The sequence below is a fragment of the Rhincodon typus genome, chromosome 4, assembly GCF_021869965.1.
Source record: "Rhincodon typus isolate 14 chromosome 4, sRhiTyp1.1, whole genome shotgun sequence".
In the NCBI taxonomy this organism is placed as follows: domain Eukaryota; kingdom Metazoa; phylum Chordata; class Chondrichthyes; order Orectolobiformes; family Rhincodontidae; genus Rhincodon; species Rhincodon typus.
Genome location: NC_063335.1, coordinates 114,550,651 through 114,571,950, shown reverse-complemented (window position 1 = coordinate 114,571,950; position 21,300 = coordinate 114,550,651). Strand labels below are relative to the sequence as shown.

General features: G+C 41.6%; 1 protein-coding gene across 2 annotated transcripts in view; it reads right to left on the bottom strand.

Moving 5' to 3' along the window:
- Positions 1-227: 227 nt before the first annotated feature.
- fastk (Fas-activated serine/threonine kinase) overlaps positions 228-21,300 on the bottom strand; it is a 48,729-nt gene continuing 27,656 nt past the window's right edge. Inside the window, exons 8-10 of one of the 2 annotated variants that reach the window (XM_048595886.1) lie at positions 18,635-19,349; positions 7,001-7,115; positions 228-2,833 (exon numbers count right to left, since the gene is read on the bottom strand). In XM_048595886.1, the coding sequence (XP_048451843.1) occupies positions 2,747-2,833; positions 7,001-7,115; positions 18,635-19,349 (917 nt within the window). In that variant the 3' untranslated portion in view covers positions 228-2,746. The remainder of the gene's footprint in view (positions 2,834-7,000; positions 7,116-18,634; positions 19,350-21,300) is intronic. The other variant, XM_048595887.1, reaches the window with a different exon arrangement.

Genomic DNA, 21,300 nt, shown 5'->3' with positions numbered 1-21,300 from the left:
CCATTGGTGGAAAATACAAGAACCAGAAGGCACAGATTTGAGGCGATTTTCAAAAAAAAGTGACGTGAGGCAATACATTTAAGTTGAAGTGGAATATGTTGCCTGAAAGCTTAGATCAATGCTTAAGAGGGAACTGGATTATTATCTGAAAAGGAAGAATGTGCAGGGTTACAGGGAGAAGGTGGGTGGCACTGGGAAAATTGCTCATTTAAAGAGATAACGCTCACTTGACATTTTGTGATTCTCTTTATTCTGTAGAGAGTGTATCTTTACCAGGATAGTGCAAGACTTGGACAATGTCATAATTGTCAGTACTTTTGCTACTCAAGGAATGTTCAGTGTCTGAGATGGTTTGAGAGAGAAGAAATTTGACATCTTCTTTGTGTTTATTCCAGAGTATTTTTTAATCTCAGTGGGTTACACTGGATCATTCCTTAGTTGCAGTGATACAAACAACTTAAAACTAGAAAGAAAGGCCAGCACACCAGTGGATCTGTTCTAAGGTAAACACATTTGAAATCTTACCCCTTCTTTGCAATGCTCCAAACACAGCTTACGTTGAAAAATGTGACTTCAATACTCGAAACTGGTGGACTTGTTTTGTATTTTCACCACTTTTTCATTCTATTCACATTCAATTTTCTTTTTAAATCCATTCCATATCTTCAAACAGAAGATCCCGTTAAAACCTCAAAACCCACCACCCAAAAATTTACCCAATTTTAAACACTGCATTTAGCTCAGACTCCCCGCCCATCCCTGCCAACCCCTGCCCCAACCCGGGACATCACCAAACGCACCCTCTGCCCAAACCAGCTGAAATTAAAATTCACTCACATTCGGCGTTCCAGTGACTACCTACAACCCACACAATTAACATATGAGCATCAGTTAACTACTATAATCCAACTCAGGCAAACTCACCCAGTCATGTTTATCAGTCAGTGGGTCTAGATGTGGCACTATGTCACATATCCACCAGGAAGAGGAAGGCAGCTCCAGACTGGCTACTCACTGCAGAATCATTTCACAACTGTCTTTATCTCCTACCTTCCCACAGGACAGCCTCCAGTCAACACGATATTTAGGTATCCAATATTACTCTAGCGACACCCTTTCCACAGCAACGACCATCACCAATACCCTCTTCCCTTCGCAAGCACTGATACCAATCACCACTGCCATCAACATCACCTCCCCTAGCAACCATCAGCATCACTATATTCTGCCATAGCAACCAACATCACCAATACCCTCTCCCCTCACAACCACTGATACCAACACTCTGCCACAGCAACTACCAATATGCTCTCCCATAGCAACCACCAGACCAGCACCTTCTCCCATAGTAACCACTGGAACGAAAGCTCTATCTCCAGAAACCAGTGTCACCAACAATCCCTCCCAGCAATCACTGCCAACACCTTCTCCCATAGCAATCACTGCCACCTATAACATCTCCCATAACAACTACCATCACCAACATACACTCCACTAGCAACCACTGTTACCAATTCCCCTCCCATTGTAACTACCGTCACCAAATCCCCTGCCCTAGCAACTGAGTCAAATAGTATCGTTTCCCCTAGTGACATTGTCCACAGTTACCCTCTCCCTGAGCAATAAACCCGGCCAAACCCCTCTTGCCTTGCAACTGTCATCTTCACCAGAGTCCTCTCCCCTAGCTACCATCATCTCCATCAATTTCCAGAGTGGCCAGTAGCCCTATAACTGAGAGTAGTCTAGGATATGGAAGATCTTCACTCATTTTCATCAATATCACCAGAGCTTTTGTTCTACATCAATGCATCAACCGACTGCCTGGATCGGTGGGTGGAGATCCAAAAAAATTCAATAATTTCAATAAAACCTAGGACAAAGCAGCCCACTTGACCTGCACCTCATTCATCAGCTCCAATATTCACTCCCTCCACAACGATGCTCAGTCACTGCAGTGTGTACCATTTACAAGATGCACAGCAGAAATTCACCAAAGCCCCCTCAACAGCACCTTCCAATCCAAGCCCATAACACCAGGAAGGACAAAAGGCAGCAGCTATAAAACAATCTCCTACAGAACTGCTCAAGGAGTTCAGAACTGGTCAACATAGATCCCTTTTGGGCAGTGTGCTGGTATCACAACATTGCATCAGAAATCTGAGTTCTTTCCCAACTTTGCTGGTTAGCATCCTGTCTCTGCCTTCTCCATTCTTTAGCCAGAGAACCAGAATTGCTAAAGGAGCTGAAGCTGGGAGGTACCTCCACGTAGAGCCACTCAGAATCTGCTTCCCAGTGCTTGGACTGTATAACATCCTCTTGCCAGTGGAAAAGGTTGCAGAGGTGATGAGAGGCAGATGAAGGGACAGAAGATAACCGCAGCAGAAGAGGGTCAGTGAACATTGATCAAAATAATGTAACCTCCCTGCAAGTTCTCAACTGAACAAAAGCATTATTCACACCCCAAGGCTTTTCATTTAAAAGCTTGTCATCTCCAAGGGTGGTATAAAACATGTGGCAGTAGTTAGCATCTGAACACACTAAAGCAGAAAAACCACAGGAAAGATTCTCACTCCACTCTGAAAAAAACAGAAGAAGTGATGACAGAGAGAGAAACAGCATTGCTGGAATTCCAACTGTTTTGTTGCTGCAATTTCCAGGCATTCTGACTGCTGAAGGGCAGGTGGTTCCATTTCACCTAAATAGAAACAGGAGCAGGATACAAAAAAAAAAATCAACTCTTTGATCGTCATAACTGCACATCCAGGAGTCTTTTCCGTAAATAATGCTTAACTTCCTCGATCCCATTCAGTTTTTCGAGCTCATGGTAAGGCAGCTGTAAGTGAGAGCAGAGGACAAAGAAACATAGTTAGGTGGAAACATTTGAGCTGTAGGTTTGCAGTACATGCAACATGACGTTTAAAATGCAAGGGTTTTTTTTTTAAACAAGACATATATCCCTCTCAACAGTCAGTTCAAGGACTGTTCACACAGATCAGATCTGGAATCAGTGCCTAGTGCCTCAGAGGAGGAGCAGGGATGTGGATGATGCTGTTCAGGCAGTGATGCCACTGAAACCTTGTCAAAGATGAGTGCTTACATCAGGGGAGATTTAAGGACAACCACATAGTGAGAAATCAGAGTTACACTGATATCCAGACCTGAAGGCAGCAGGTTCCCTTCCCTCAAGGATACAAGTGACTCAGTGGGTTTTTCCAACAAGCTGGCAACTTTCATAGTGTTCTTTCCTGGTGTCAAATCACAAGTTATCTGATTGACTCAATTTAATTTTGCAGCCTTTGCTGATGAGGTTTGAGCTCACAATCCCTGAATTTGTCATCCAGGACCTGACCAACTGGGCCACTCGCTGCTTCTGTTGCCATGGTCTATGACAGCGATCCTAAATTTATAAGAAATGTGGAAATAAAAACAAAAAAAAAATCACAAAACAAACTCTGAAATTGAAGAGAAATGGCATGAATCATAGAAGGGTTACATTGAAAAATCTTTTCGTATGAGTGGTTGGCATATGAAGTGCTTTTCTTGTTTGATTGGCGAATACAAATGCATCATAATCTTCAGAAGGAAACTGGAAAAGTACTTGAAAGAGAAAACAATGCAGGGGAGTGGGACTGACCAGATTCCTCAAACACCAGCACAGTGTTTTCTGCTGGACTGTTATTTGATTCCGTGATATAATTGTAAAAGTTTGCTTCAATACAGGGTGAAGACATGGTTTATCCTAACAGCTGCATGGTCTTGAAGTAGCTGAGACTGTCAGGCACAAAGAAAAGCTTTTGACAACTTCAGGACAATGTCCTAGATGAGCTTAGAGGGCAAGTTGCTTTGCAGCATGCACAGAAAGAGGGGACAAGATTCAGTCCATATTTCTCTGGATGCCAACCAGGTTTATTTGAGTCAGTACATTACACTCCAACTGCCCTTTGAGCAAAGTCACAATGAGTGACTGAAGACTCTTTTAATTGGTCTCCTGCTTTCCACTCTTTGTTAACTTCTCCTCAGTCAAAACTCTACCACCACACCCTAAACTATCAGCAAATCCTGGACACACATCACCCATGTGCACTGGGATCCCAGTTAAACAATCCTCAACTCAAACTGGCATCTGAGTTTTCAAAGCCACGTGAGTCCCTTGTTCGATTCTTGTCATTTAATAGTAAGTAAATTTCTGAATCTTCTCAACCTATCTATGGTGATCTCTGTGATGCTTCCTTACTATAGCTCAGGTTTCCCAAGAACTCAAACTGTGATCCTTGGGATCAATCCAGTGTCTCTTCATTGCTTTGCCTCCAGCACCAGAACCTCCTGAAGCAGACAAATTTGGAGGAGATCTGGCACCAAGTTGTAAAAGGCAAATCATGCTTACCTCAACAAATTGAACTTTTTGACAAAGTATCTGAGAAAATTCATGAGGTGGGTATGGTGACTGTTGTCTACATGTTTTTGGCAAGGTTGGTTAAAAAAATTGAAATTCATGGATTAGGAAGGTCAGGGTCCACTTAGAAAAGCAAATTGGCTTAAGGACAGAAAGCAGTGAGTGATGGTGGATGGCTTTTTCTGGAGCTGGGGGCTGGTACACAGATAGTGGTGTTCCTCAGGGGTCACTACTAGGTTCATTGATTTTTGTGGCATATCTATTTCAATATCCAAATCATTCAGAATAAAATTTCAAAACTTTTTGATGTGAAACTTGGAGGAATGTGAACAGCAAGGAAGATAACAATCAACTGGAAAAGACCATAATGTAGCAGAATTAGGCCATTCAGCCCATTGAGTTTGCTCTGCCATTTGATCATGGCTGATATATCTCTCAATCCCATTCGCCTGCCTTTCCCTGTAACCCATGATCCCCTTACCAATCAAGAAACTATCTATCTCTGTCTTAAATACAGTGAATGACTTGGCCTCCACAGCCCTCTGTGGCAATGAGTTCCACAGATTCACCACCCTCTGGCTGAAGAAATTCCTCCTTATTTCTGTTCTGAAGGGTCATTCCTTAACTCTGAAGTTCTAGTCACTCCTACTAGTGGAAATATCATCTCCACATCCAAGCTTCTCAGTATTCCATAAGCTGCAATCAGATCCCACCTCATCCTTCTAAACTCCATCAAGAACAGACCCAGAGTCCTCAACCGCTCTTCATATGACAAGCTCTTCAGCCCAAGATCATTCTTGTACACTTCTGGACCCCCTCCAATACCAGGAGATCCTTCCTAAAATACGGGGCCCAAAACTGTTCACAATATTCCAAATGTGGTCTGACCACAGCCTTATACAGCCTCAGCAGTACATCTCTGCTCTTGCTTTCTAGCCCTCTTGAAATGAAGGTTAACATTTAGCAGCCTCCTGTGTGGCACCTTGTCAAAGGCCTTCTGGAAACTGAAATATATCACATCCACTGACTCTCCTTTGTCTAACTTGCTTGTTACCTCCTCAAAGAATTCTAACAGATTTGTCAGACATGAGCTCCCCTTGATGAAGCAGTGCTGACTCTGTCCTACATTACCATGCACTTCCAAGTACTCCACAGTCTCATCCTCCCTCCTTTGTTAAACAGGGGTGTTGGTTCAGCCATTTTCCCGTTCTCTGGAACCTTCCCTGATTCCAGTGATTCCTGCAAGTCACCACCAATGTCTCCACAATCTCCTCAACTATCTCCTTCAGAGCCTCAGGGTGTAGCCCATATAGGCCACGTGATTTATCCACCTTCAGCTTTCCCAGCTCTTTTTCATTAGTGATGGTCACTACACCCACCTCTGCCCCACTGCTGCTGGTGTCTTCCACTGTGAAAACTGATGCAAAGACTGTTCTTATTCAGTTCCTCTACCATTTCACTGTTCCCCATTAATACTTCTCCAGCCTCGTTTTCCAGTAGTCCAATGTCCACTCTTGCCTCACACTTACGTTTTAGGTATCTAAAAAAAACTGTTGCAATCTTCTTTTATACTACCAGCTGGCTGACTCTTATACTTCATCTTTTTCCCCCTTATTGTTTCTTTTTAAGATATCCTCGGCCGTTTTTTAAATGTTTCCTCCTAATCTTCACCACATTGTATGCTTTCTCTTTTGCTTTTATGCTGTCCCCGACTTCCCTTGTCAGCCATAGTTGCCTTGTCCTCCCCTTAATATGTTTCTTCTTCCTTGGGATGCATTTCTGCTGTGCGTCCCAAATTACCCCCAGGAACACCTGTCATTGCTGCTCTACCATCTTCCCTGCTAGGCTCCCTTTCCAATCAATTCTGGGCAGTTCCTCCCTCATATCTTGGTAGTTACCTTTACTCAACTGTAATACGATTACATCTGATTCCAGCTTCACTCTCTCAAACTGCAGGGTGAATTCTATTGTTATTATGGTCATTGCTCCCAAGGGGTTCCTTCACCTTAAACTCCCTAATCAAGTCTTCCTCATTACACATCACTAAATCCAGAACTGCCTGTTATCTATTGGGTCCTACCACAAGCTGCTCCAAAAACCCATTTCGTAGACATTCCACAAATTCCTTTTCTTGAAATCTGCTATCAAACTGATTTTCCCAGTCCACCTGCATATTGAAATCCCCATGATTATTGTAATAGTGCCTGTCTTACATGCCTTTTCTATCTCCTGATTTATTTTCTGCCGCATATCTTGACTACTGCTGAGAGGCCTGTACACAACTCCCATCAGGGTCTTTTTTCCTTTACGGTTCCTCAACTCTCTTTGAGGTGCGATACATTTTGACAGAAGAGATAGCGTGAGGCAATGCAGACTAAATGGCATAAATCCTTCTGCATCAATCTTCAGAAGTGGCAGGAGATATTGAGAGAGTGATTAGCAACGCATATGGAATCTTAAATGCTAATTTAAGCACTAACTTAAATGCAGTATTTTAATTTGGGATTGCTCCAGCAAACAGCTGGCACAGACATGAAAGGCTGGATGGTCTTCTCCTGTGCTGTAACCCTCTATCGTTGAATGGCTTCAGGAAGGGAAGAACTCTACCTGCAGAATGGTATATCCTAGTAGTCGCAGGTGTCGATCCCGCATTGCTCGAGATCCCACCAACACATCCGAGTTGTGGCAGTAATGCCATTTGTCATTCACCGACATCACAATCCTGTAGGAAGGAGAGCCTGTTACTGATGAAACATGCACCTCAGCTGCCAGACTGGTTCAGATTAAATACCACACTTGCCGAGGTTTTACCGATCAAAGCCATCACCACAAATTACGCAGTTTGTTATATCCATCGTTGTGGGATAGGTATAGAGTCATACAGCACAGAAACAGACCCTTCTACCCAACTCATCCAGGTACTGGCAACCAAGTTTCCTAAACTGAACTAGTCCCATTTGCTTACATTTTGTCCATATCCCTCTAAACCTTTCCTATTCATGTACCTGCCCAAATGTCTTAAATGTTATAATTGTACCTGCCTCTACCCCTTCATCTCGCAGCTTATTCCATATACACACCATCCTCTGTGTGAAAAGTTGTCCCTTGGGTCCCTTCTAAATCTTTCTCGACTCACCTTAAATCTATGCCCTCTAGTTTTAGACTCTCCTTGGCTATTACTCATTAAAACAGAAAGAGCTTGGTTATTCACCTTATCTATGCCCCCATGATTTTATAATCTCTGTAACGTCACCTCTCAGCCTCCTACGCTCCAGGAACAAGTCCCAGCCTATCCTATAACTCAAACCTTCCAGTCTCAGTAACATCCTTGTAAATCTTATTTGCATCCTTTCCAGTTTAATAACATCCTTCCTGTAGCAGGACAACCAGAATCGTACACAGTATTTCAAAAGTGGCCTCACCAATGTCTTGTACAGCCGTAACATGACGTCCCAACTCCTATACTCACTGCTCTGACTGATGAAGGCTAGCCTGCCAAACACCTTCTTCACCACTCTATCTACCTGTGACACCATGTTCAAGGAGCTATGTACCTGCACCACTAAGTCTCCTGAAATTGTTAAGGATGCAGACGAAATGAAAATACCTCTGACTCTTTGCTTCTCCACAGAACACAACACTATTCCACCCACCACTTCTGTGCCCTCTTTCTGAAGAGCAAAAAAAAACTTTGTTTAAACAGTTGTTTGAGGTTCATACACATGAGCATATGAATTAGAAGCTGGAGTAGGCTTTTTTTTTTAAATTCATTCACAGGATGTGGGGTTTACTGGCTAGGCCAGCATTTATTGCCCATTCTTGATTACCGAGAGGGCAGCTAACATGTCAACCACATTGTTGTGGGTCTGGAGTCACATGTAGTCCAGACCAGGCAAGGATGGCAGTTTCTTTCCCGAAAGGACACTAGTGAACCAGATGGGTTTTTCCGACAATCGACAATGGTCATCATTAGGTTCTTAATTCCAGATATTTATTGAATTCAAATTCTACCATCTGCCGTGGCGGGATTCAAACCTGGGTCCCCAGAATGTTACCTGGTCTCAGGACTAACAGTCCAGCGATAATACCACGAGGCCATTGCCTCCCCTCAAGCCTGCTACCCCACTTGAGGACATCATGGCTGTGTAAAGACCTCATTGTGAGCTGTATGTACAATTTTATCTTATTGAAGTAGTGCAGAAAAGAGAGAGAGAAAAGTGTGTGTGTGTTGTAGTTGTGGGTGTGAATGTGAAATCAGTTTTATCCAGAAACAATCCTATTGTGGGCGCAGGATAATAACAACCATGTAACTGTTTAAAGGGCAGATAACTACAGCCTTGAGTGTAATATAGGTGAAATATCCAGCATGTGAAGAGAAAGTATCCATTCAACTCTCTCTCTCCTCCTATTGTGTGAGGAAGTAACAGAAAATCTGGCAGCTGTTCTCACTCACTATAAACTGATCTCTCTGCAAATTCTTTTGCTGAATAGAAAAGGGTGAAAAATCACCTTCAGACACACCGCAAGGGTGAATCCTCAACCAGTTAATGGAAGTCTGAGAATCAGTGTGTGCACCATCTCCTGTCATTAGCAGTCAAAAGAAAACAACTCATCAACATCCGTAACAAAAACAGAAATTTCAGGGAGAACTAAGCAGGTCTGACAACATCTAGGGAGAGAAAGCAAAGTCAACGTTTGGATCCAGTGACCCTTCTTCAGAACATCTACATCTGTGATCCTCATTGGTGCCAAACTGTGCTTTTTCACCCTTTCTCTAACATTTGCGTCTTTTGTGTCTGTTTGTGTGTATAGGAATTTTAAACATGGGTAGAATTTGGGTTTTGCAGTTAAAAGCTAGCAATTCATATTTTCTTTTCTTGCCATTGGTTAAAAACAAATATTTATTTTCCTGTTTATGAAAAACGTGGTGCGTTATTCTTTTTTAACCTGAATTTGACAGGCAAAATTGGGCAATTCGGTGTTTTAATCAAATTTTCACACTGTGATAGTTCCAGGAAAAGTGAGAACTGATTTCTAGTGTGTTACCTCAGTGAGTGACAAGAGCTGAACTGATCACAGTACTTTTCTTGTCTGTCTCCTGCAGTCTTTGATTCCCTTGTCAATCAAGAATCAAATCTCACTTGGCCTTAGGAATGTTCAATGATCCCGTCAATATGCCATCCTGACATGGTCTGGCCTACATGCAACTCTAGACCCACAACAATGTGGTTGACTCTTAACTGCCTTCTGAAATGGCTTAGCAAGCCTCCAGGTTCTAGACTAATTAGGCAATGGGTAATAAATGCTGGCCTACCCAGCAGCACCCACATCCCTCAAACAAATACAAAAATATTCAATTTTCCTTGCAATAACTGACAACAGCCCATTCCTAATTTCTTGTAGTACCTGAATACAAACATTTTGTCACTCATGTACCTGGACACCCAGATCCAGCTTTTGTGCAATTTCTCTTCAGCTAAATAACATACCACTTTCCAAAGTGGAAAGTTCACTGTTTCCCATATGATATTCTATCTTCCAAGTTTTCTGCTCACTCAGTTAACCAATCTACATAATGAGTATTGCTGAAAAAATGCAATATTTTGTCAAAGCTTTTGGTCTTATACTCATCAGGATTATTCACAAGAATACAAATTCAAGGTGAAAACCATCCTCTAGAGGCATCTACCAATCAGAGTCCACTTGCCAACCGACCAGCACTGTCCTTTTATACAATGCACATGCAGGATTTCCCTCACATTGGTATTTCCTGTAAAATGTCTGGAAAATGAAAAACAGAATGTGTCTTCTTTCTTGTAATAGCAAATCACTATTTCTGTCCATATCCCTTTGTACAGTCTTTCTGTCCTCTTCACAACTTACCTACCTTGGTGTTGTCAGTAAATTTAGCAAGCATACATTAGTTTATAAATTATTAAGCCCCAGTAGATCCTGTGACTTTTGACTTGTTACATCATGCTAACCCAAAAATAGCCCATTTCTACCTATTCTGTTTGCTGTTCTCTAACCAATCCTCAACTATGACAAGATGTTATCTCCACACCAGAAGGTCTCATTCTGTGTAATAATCTTTAGAAACATTTGAAGTAGGAGCAGAAATATAACACTCTGGCACTCAGTGCTGCCCCATCCATGCAGTAAGATCATGGCTGATGTGCATGTGTTGTCAATTCTACATTTCCATTTACCCCAGATAAACTCTGTGCCTCACAAGAATCTATCTACCTCCATCTTTAAAATGTTCAATTATCCCATTTCCACCAGCTCCTGAGACAAACAGTTCTGAAGTTGTACACTCTTACAATGAAAAAATTTTCTCATCTTCATCCTGAAAGATTGGCCCCTAATTTTAAATCAGTGCCCACTAATTCTGGACTGACCCCAAAAAACATTTTCAAAACATGCTTCACATGTCCAACCTGTCAAGACCGCTCAATCAAGATGACCATATCTGCTTTGGCATTGCTGGGACAAAATCCTGGAATTCTCTCCCTCATGGCATTGTGGATCTACCTACAGTACATGGATTCTGTGGTTCAAGAAGGTAATCACGAGCACTTTCTCAAAGGAATGAATATGAAGGGTTCTGAGGAAGGGTCACTGGACATGATTTTTCTGATTTATCTCTACAGGTGAACATAAGAACCAGGAACATGAGTAGGCCATCTGGTCCTTCGAGCCCGCTCCGCTATTCAATAAGATCATGGCTGATTTTTTTGTGGCCTCAGTTCCACTTACCCACCATCTCACCATAACCCTTAATTCCTTTACTATTCAAAAAATTATCTATCTTAGCTTTATAAACATTCAATGAGGAAGCCTCATCTTCTTCACTTGGCAGGGAATTCCACAGATTCACATTCCTTAGAGTTTTTTTTTAAATTCGTTCATGGGATGAGGGTGTCGCTGACCAGGCAGCATTTATTACCCATCCTTAATTGCCCAGAGGGCAGTTTAAAGTCAACCATATTGCTGTGGATCTGGAGTCATATGAGGCCAGACCAGGTAAGGATAGTAGTTTCCTTCCCTAAAGGACATTAGCGAACTAGATGGGTTTTTCTGACAATCGACAATGGGTTCATGGTCATCATTAGATCCTTAATTCCAGATATTTATTGAATTCAAATTCCACCATCTGCCATGGCAGGATTCGAACCTGGGTCCCCAGAACGTTATCTGGATTTAACAGTCCAGCAATAATACCACTAGACCATTGCTTCCCCGTTATGAAGAGGTTCCCCCTCAATTCAGACCTAAATCTAATCCCCCTAATTTTGAGGCTTTACCATCTTGTTCTAGTTTCACCTGCCAGTGGAAACAACCTCCCTGCTTCTATCTTGTCTATTCCCTTCATAATTTTGGGTGTTTCTATAAGATCCCCCCCTCATTCTTCTAAATTCCAATGAAAATGATCACAGTATACTCAGTCTCTCCTGATAAGTCAACTCTCTCAACTCTGGCATCAACCTAGTGAACCTCCTCTGCACCCCTCCTCCAGTGCCTGTACATCCTTTTTCAAGTAAGATGACTAAAACTGCACGCAGTACTCCAGGTGTGGCCTCACCAGCATCCTACACAGCCTTAAGAAAACCTATGTGCTTTTAAACTCAATCCCTCTGGCAATGAAGAACAAAATTCCATTTGCCTTCTTAGTTACCTCTTGCACCTGCAAACCAACTCATGCACAAGGACACCCAGGTCCCGCTGCACAGTAGCATGCTGCAATTTTTTACCGTTCAAATAATAGTCCTTTTTACTGTTATTCCTACCAAAACAGATGACTTCACATTTATCAACATTGTACTCCATCTGCCAGACCTTTGCCCACTCACTTAAACTATCTACATCTCTCTGCAAGCTTTCAGAGTCTTCTGCACACTTTGCTCTACCACTCACCTTAGTGTCATCCACAAACTTTGACACACTACACATGGTCCCCATCTCCAAATCATCCATGTAAATTGTAAACAACTGCGGTCCCAACACTGATCCCTGAGGCACACCACTATTCACTGATCGCCAACCAGAAATGCATTCATTTATCCCCACCCTTTGCTTCCTGTTAGTTAACTAATCCTTCATCCAAGCTAACACATTGCTCATAACACTGCACTTTTATGTAGCAGCCTTTTGTGCAGCACCTTGTCGAATGCTTTTTGGAAATCCAGACACACCATATCTACTGGGTCCCTGTTGTCCACTGCACTCATAATGTCTTCATAGAATTCCAGTAAGTTATTTAAGCATGACCTGCCTTTCATGAACCTATGCTGTGTCTGCCCAATGGGACAATTTCTATCTAGATGTCTTGCCTATTTCTTCCTTGACGATAGATTCAAGTATTTTCCCCACTACATAAGTTAAGCTAATCGGCCTATTCATTCCCCATCTATTGTCTACCTCCTTTTTAAAACAGTGGCATCACATTTGCTGTCTTCCAATCTGCTGGAACTGCCCTAGAGTCCAGTGAATTTTGGAAAATTACCATGAATGCATTTGCTATTTCTTCCACCATCTCTTTTAGTACCCTGGGATGCATTCCATCAGTCAGGAGACTTGTCTACCTTTAGCTCCATTAGCTTGCCAACACTACCTCTTTCATGATAATGATCGTTTCTAGGTCCTCACCTACCTTAGTCTTGTCATCATCAATTAGTGGCATGTTATTCATGTCTTCCACTGTGAAGACCAACACAAAATACCTGTTCAATGCCTTAGTTATTTCCGCATTCCCCATTATTAAATCCTCCTTCTCATCCCCTAAAAGACCAATGTTTACCTTAGCCACTCTTTTTTGTTTTATATATTTGTAGAAACTTCTGCTATCTGTCTTTATATTCTGAGCTATTTATTTACTCTCGTAATCTATCTTACTTTTCTTTAGAGCTTTTTTTTTTAATGACTTTCTGTTGACCTGCCCAGACCTGCTGAGGTTTTCCACAATTTCTGTTTTCATTTCTGATTTCCAGCATCTGCAATTATTTCAATTTTTAACGAGTAATAAGTGCTGGCCCAGCCAGTGACAGCCACATCCCATGAGTGAATTTAAAAAAAAGTCACCCCTCACATTTATGAATTCCAGTAGAAACAAGTCCAATCTGTCTAACCTTTCTTCACAAAACTGGCTCATTCCAGCAATCATTCTAGTAAACCTCCTCTGAACTGCCTTCAATGCATTTATACCATTCCTCAAAAAGGGAGGCCAAAACTGCACACAGTATTCAAGATGTGGTTTCATCGATGACCTTGCAGTAAAGGACAGCTTTCCATTAGCCTTCCTGATAATATGCTATATCCACATTCTTAACTTTTTGTAGCTCATGCACTAGAACATTTAAACTCCTTGATATCTCGGAGTTCTACAGCCTTGCTCCATACTTTGCTTTTTTTTCACTTTTCCTGCCAAAGTGAACAACTTCACTCTTCCCACATTATACACTCTATTGCCAGTCTTTTTGCCCATTCACTCAAATCTAACTATACACATTTAAAATAAATCTATAGATCTCTATCTGACCATACATACAATCTTCATAAATGTCTTCTTCACAACCTATTTTCTTACCTATCTTGGAGTTGTCGGCACATTTATCAACCATACATTTAAGCATCTGCAAATGTAGCCACCATGCCTTTGCTCCATTCATCTTCATTGACATAAAAAGTTTAGACCCTAGCACAGACCACTGCAGGACTCAACATGTCACATCCTACCAATCAGACAAAGACCCATCTACACACACACTCTTGTTTTCTGCCAGCCAGCTAATTTTCTATCCATGCTGATATGTTACCCATACATCATAAGCTTTTATTTTCCACAGTATTCCCTGATGTGGTACCTTATTAAATGCCTTCTGAAAATCCAAATTATCTCTACACGCTCTCCATTATCCACAGCACATCACTCCTTCAAAAGTATTTCAATAAATTGGTTCAACATGACTTTTCTTTGAAGAAACCATCCTGGGTCTTTATGATCACCTTGAGATTTTGAAGTGTGCAGTTATACTCTCTTTAATGATTAATTCCAACACTTCAATACAACAGACATCAAGCCAACCAGTCTGTATTTTCATGTTTACTGCCTCCCTCCCTTCTAGAATAGATGGGTTATATTTGCTACTTTCCAGTTGATAGAACATTTCCTGAATCCAGGGAACTTTGGGAAAACTAACACCAACACATTCCATACCTCACTAGCGATCTCTTTTTAGATCCTAAGATGAAGCTGATCAGGAAGTGGAGATCTAACAGCCTGCAACTCCTCGGTACCCTCAGTTTGCTCAGTACCACTACTCCCAGTGGATTTCCTCTGTCCCTTCCACCCCCGATGTACAATTACTATTAGAATGATTTTTATATCCTTGAAAGTGAAGAATGAAGCAAAATATTTGTTCATTTCAGCTGCCATTTCCTTTTTAATTACTATTACCTTCCCATTCTCACTCACTGGAGGACCAACACACATTTTACATAAAAACTGAAAGAACTGCAGTAGCTGTAAATCAGAAACAAAATCAAATTGCTGGAAAAGCTCAGCAGGTCTGGCAACATTTTGGAGAAAAATTAGAGCTAAGATTTCGGGTTGAGTGACCCTTCCTCAGTTCTGCTAAGCTTTTCCAGCAATTTCTGTTTTTCTACACATTTTACATTTTTTTCCTTTTTAAATGCCTGGAAAAACTCTTGCTATTCTGCTTTTGCATTCCTAGCTGTCTCCCATACATTTCTTAATTTCTTTCTCCTGACTACTTTTAGCCATTCCTTGCTGTTCTTTATAATCTGACACCTTCAAACGTTTTTTTCTTGGTGCACAATCCTCCGAGGTCCATGCGTGGTGGCAACTTCCAAAACTTGAAGTCAACATGTTGGTACAACAGGTGGTGTGTGAGGAACATCAACCACAGATTAGAGGGAATGTTAATTCTGATCAAACATCTGACCTGCTACACACCTTTGTGCAATTATATGCTTTTCCTTACGTTTGATGCTTTCCCTAAATTCTTCAGTTAACTATGGATGGTAGGACATTTCTTTATATTGAACGTCTCTGATTTAAGAACATCTGACTTACAAATGTAATCCGATACAATGGTGAAATTTTAAACTTTTTTTATTCACTTGTGGAACATGGACATTGCTGACTGGCCAGCATTTTATTACCCATCCCTAGTTGCCCTTGAGAAGGTGGCACTGAGCTGCTGCCTTGAACTGTTGCAGTCCACTTGCTGTGGATTGACCCACAATGGCATTTGGGAGGAAATTCCAGGATTTTGACCCAGCAACAGTGAAGGAATAACGATATATTTCCAAGTCATGATGGTGGGTAGCTTGGAGGGGAACTTGCAGGTGTTGGTGTTTCCATGCATCTGTTGTCCTTGTCCTTCGAGATGGAAGTGGTTGTGGGTTTGGAAAACGTAGTCTAAGGATCTTTGGTGATTACACTGTCAGGAAAAAACGGTGCCATGTCAGAGGACTGAAGGACAGCTGATCTGGTTCCACTTTTCAAGGGTGAGTAGAGATAAATAGGGAATTGCAGATCAGCAAGTCTCACATCAGTAGTAGGATAAGTATTGGAGTAATTTCTGAAGGACAGAATCTCCACTTGGAAAGGCAAGATCTGATCAGGTACATGTCAGTATACCTTTTTCAGAGGGAGGTCATGCCTAACAAATGTGATTGAATTTTGGCAAGTCTGACATTTTGAAATGTTATAACATGCAAAGCTATGGGGCAAGTACTGCAAAGTAGGACTAGTATAGATTTGGAGCAGTTTTTGTCAGTGTAGATTCGATTGGCTGAAGGGCTTCTTCTGCACCACAGGATTCAGTGATTGAGATGTTTCCACAAATGGGGGAATCATGAACTAGGGTTCATAATTACACAATAAAAAGGGACACATTCAAAACAGAGATACAAAGTAATTTCTTCTCCCAGAAGATAGTTGAATGTCTGGAATTCTCTACCTCAGAGAGTGATGAAGGTTAGATCACTGAAAGTATTTAAAGAAGAGGTCAATAGATTTTGGAAACATCAAGTAGTTGAGGGCTATGAGGAGCAGGCACAAAAGAGGAGTTGAAGGCTTGGGCATTTTTTTTTTCTTGGGTTCTTACTCTGGGTTATTAATTAATCCTGTCATATTACAAATACTGAGTCTAACATAACCCTCTCACTGACTTGACCCAAAATGTACTGGTCTCAGAAACTATCGCAAAAGCATTTTATTAAATCCTTGGCCAGGCTATTACAAGCAGTCTGATTCTTTCAGTTTATATAGATTAAAGTCACCCATAATTATTGCCGTCCTTTTACCACAAGTGCCCAATATTTTTTCTTGTATACGCTGTCCATTTTATGGTTGTTACTGGCCCACCTTGTCAAATGCCATCTGGAAATCTAACTATAGAGCATCCACAAACTCCCCTTTATCCACATGGCTTGTTACTTCCTCACAGAACACTACTAAATTCAACAAAACAATGTTGATTTTGTCTGATTACATTAATTTTTTTTTCTGAGTACCCTACTATAACCTCTTTAACAATAAATTCTAGTATTTTCTGTATGACAGACGTTAAGCTAACTGGCCTTTGGTTTCCTGTTTTCAGTCACCCTCCTTCCTGAAGAGAGGACTTACATTCATTATTTCCCAATGTGATGGGACCATTCCAGAATCTAAGGAATCTTGGAAAACTAAAACCAATTATCTACCATCCTAGTAGTCACTTCCTTTAAGTCCCTAGGATGAAGTCCATCAGGATCTGGGGGGTTTTGACTGAAGGCACACAACAGCAGAAATCTCAACTCCATCATCAGCCTTTAATTCTAATACTTTTCCCAGTAAAGGTAAAGTGACCGTGGTCTTAACAGAATTGGGCTGCTCTCTCATTAGAGAGAGCGATGAACCCAATGGTCACCACTCCTCAGGTGAGCGGAAAGGTTGAGAAGGAAAGTCCTTCATAGTAACCTTGGCTGAGTGGGAACTGAATCCATGCCGTTGGCTGTCCAGTCAAATGAGCCAACTTACATCCCTCTCCATTTCCCGATGATGGTAACTGTAATTGTTTTAAGTTCTTTCCTCCTTTTCACCTCTTGTTTTATAATTAATTCTGGTATGTTATTTGTATCCTCTACACTGAAGGCAGAAACAAATTATCCACAGGAAGGATATAATTGCACTAGTGAGGTTACAGAGGAGATTCACCAGAATGTTGCCAAAATAAAGGGGCACCAATTTAAGACAGAGATGAGGTGGAATTTCTTCTCTTGGAGGGCTGAGAGTCTTTAGAACTCCTTGCCAGAGAGAGCCAAGCAGTCAGAGTCCTTGTGTATATTCAAGGCTGAGATGGATAGATTCTTGGTCAGTAGATGAATCAAGGGTTATGGGGAAAACATAGGAAAGTGGCCATGAAAAACGTTGGATCAGCCATGATTCTATTGAATGGCTGAGCAGGCTCGAGAAGTCAAACATGCTACTCCTGTTCATATTTCTTATGGTCTTGGCTGCAGCAATTCAGCTATGAAGAGAGACTAGATAAGATAGGGTTGTTTTCATTTGAGCAGAGACTGAGGGAAGGGGATCTAATTGAGGTGTACAAAATTATGAAAGGCATAAATAGGTTAGATAGGGAGAAGCTTTTACCCTTTGTAGAGGGGTTAATACCAGAGGCACAGTTTTAAGTTAAGAAGCAGGAGGTTGAGAAGGGTTGTTTAAAGATAGTTTTATTTTTAATTTAGATGATGATAGATATCTGGAACTCACTACCTACAAGCATGATTGAGGTAGGGACCCTCAAGGCATTTCAGAAATATTTAAATAGCATACATGTCAACAGGCGAAGTGCTGGGAAATGGGACTGGGATAAATAGTTGTTTGATGACCAGCGTGGACATGATGGGCCAAAAGACCTCTTTCCATCCTGTAAAAACTCCATGACTCAATCTAATCAATGCTTCTGTCATTTCCTTATTTTCTTCTCAACTGTCTGGACTCATTCTCTCGAAGACCCACTTTATTTAGTCTTTTCCCTTGCTAAATGCCTTTGAAACTTTTACCATCTGATCGTACATTTCCATCCTAATTGCATTTTTCTCATACTCGAATATCTTCCTCAAGTCCTTTATTCCTAGGTTTTATATTCCGTCCAAGATAAGAATCAAACTCATGCCAAGCTCACCTCTACTGAGTGACGTGCCAAGTTCATTCCCCTTTGTGTTTACCTGTTCACTTGCTCCGTGTCCAGATGTCTCTGTTTCTCAATCAGCGACGGTTGGTTTAGAGACGGTGGCACAGGGTTCGCCATGTCCACCTGCCCAACGCTGCCCTGGCCCTCCGTGTAATGGGGGCTGTTGTAAAAATTTGGAGCTGTCTGTTCTGGTCTAAAGAGATTGTGCTCTTGGTTCTGGGGTGGTGATTCTGTTTCCTCATCAAGGATCTTTTCGATGGGGAACTGAAAGAGGGAACTGGAGCCAATGACCGGTGAGCAGCCAGTGGTGTTAGGGGCCTGGTTTAAACAGTCAGATGGACTGCTCAGTGTGGAGCTGTCCTGACTCTCCAGTGACTGCTCCTTGGTCAGGCTAGTGTAGTAGTTCGAAGGAGGGTAATAAGCGTTATACGCAATGGTTGAGTTGGTTAAGACAGAGGCTGTGCCTGAACGTCCACTGCTCACTGCAGGCTGGATGTGTGTGAGGAAACCCACTTCCGTTGGAAGATCACCATCTCTCTTCTCTTTCACTATCACCTCATCACGTCCAAAGGGAGAGAATTTCTGGAAATCGGAGATGAGTGAGGGGATGTCAGGTTGAGCGTGGATGGAAGCTGGGTTCTCTGTGGGTTTTGAATTGGAACCAGAGGGGCACAAAGGAGTGCCAGCACTGTGAATCGTCCCATTAATATGCAGAACAGTGCCAGAACCATTTATCCACAGCAAGAAATCTGTAAACGAGCAACAAAGAACATGTAAATAACAGCATCTAACTCAGTCAATCCACATCTTCACCCCCACTACAAGCACTTCACTGTTGAGGGACAGGGGAAGAACATTGCAATCTATGATCAAATTTCAGACTTTCAGTTCCAGAAATTTAGGTCTCTCCTCTTTCTGTATGAACATTACACAAACAGTATGAACCATTGTGAGGATGTGAAGTAAGTGGACAGTAGCAGAGCAGATCAGATCTTGGACTGAGAGCCCAAATACTATTAGTTCAAATTTATAGGAAATCTTAGCTGATCTCTTAGAAAATCCCAGTATGATCAGACAAAACTTGTAAATGTTGGTGTGCACAAGGAACACAATACTTTAGCATCCAGCTACAGCAAGCAATGAGGAAGGTAAATGGAACGTTGACCCCTATTTCAAGGGGATTGGAGTAGATGAATACAGAAGTCTTGTTACAGTTCAACAAGGCTGTTGTGAGACCACATCTGGAATGCTGTGTGCAGTTTTGATTTTCCTATTTACGGAAGGTTGCACCTGCTTTGGAGACAGTATAGTGAAGGTCACTAAATTAGTCCCTAGGATAAGAGATTTGTCCTACAATGAGAGGTTGAGTAAACAGGAACTACATTCTCTGGGTTCTAGCAGACTGATCTCAGAAACATATAAGATGCTGAAGGGGTTTGATAGGATAGAGAGAGAGATGCTGGGCTGGGTTTTACATTCGACTGCTGATGTGTTCAGAGGAGAAAGGTGGGATTTGTGAAATCCAGCAGGTGGCCCTACTCTCTCCTACCCATCCCCACCCTATAACTGCCTCCAATGCATTTACAGTTTTCTTTAAATAAGGAAACCAAAACCGCACGCAGTATTCAAGGTGTGGTCTTCCCAACATTCTACAGACACAAACAATTCAACTGTGGATGGAATCACAACCCATGCTATCTCATTCTCAGACAAATCATACAAGGTTGTTGTGTGACAGGATCATACAATCACACAGTGGCAATCAGAAATGAGCCATCTTTAACATTGCTCGTTCCCAAGCTCAACAAAGATTCAACTATTCATTTAACGCCAACTGGAGATCAAAGTGAGAACCCACTGCTGGAGGGTCCATCTCTCTTTTCAGATTTTACATCAAGGTCGTCTCTCCCATTCTTCTCTCCTTGTTCAGATGAATGCAAATAATTTTGCATCTAATAAGACTCTTCTTTGGAACTGGTTAGATGGTTGCCACTAGATGAGCACTTTTTCTAAAATTCCAGAATTGAATTCAAATTTCACCATCAAATCAACATTCCCTGAACTGGTGCTCTGCATTACTGGTCCAGGGACATTAACACTACACCACTGCCTATCCTTCCACCAATGGAAACAGTTTCTCCCTATCTACCTGTCCAGACTCATGATTTTGAATACTTCTTTAAAACCTCATCTTTTTTCTTGTAGAACAGAAGATTAACAGTCTCAATTTCCCAAATCTATTCTCAAAACAGAAGTCTCGAATTTCTACAACCATTGTTTTAAATTGCTTCGGTACTCTCTCCAAAACATTCACATCTTTCCTTTGATGTAGCACCCAGAACTGTACACAATTCTGCAGCTGCAGTCTAACAAGGGTCTTGTACAAGTTTAATTTCACCTCTCTCCTCTTGCACTCTTATGTCCCTATTAATAAAGCTAGGGGAACTGTATGCTTTATTAATTGCTCTCTCCACCTGTTCTGCCACCTTTAACAATCTGTGCAGATATACACCTAGAAATCTGTCCATGTGACTATCAATTTTGTCCAGGATCAACCCAATGTCAGCCACTATTGGTCCCCATTAGCAGCTATGCATTCTCCCAGACTGACCTTTCCTCATTTCTTTGTCTGTCCAATTGTTATCTCTCTCTTGTTGGGCTCCATCTCCACTTATTGTTTATTCTTCTCCTCTCTCCTAC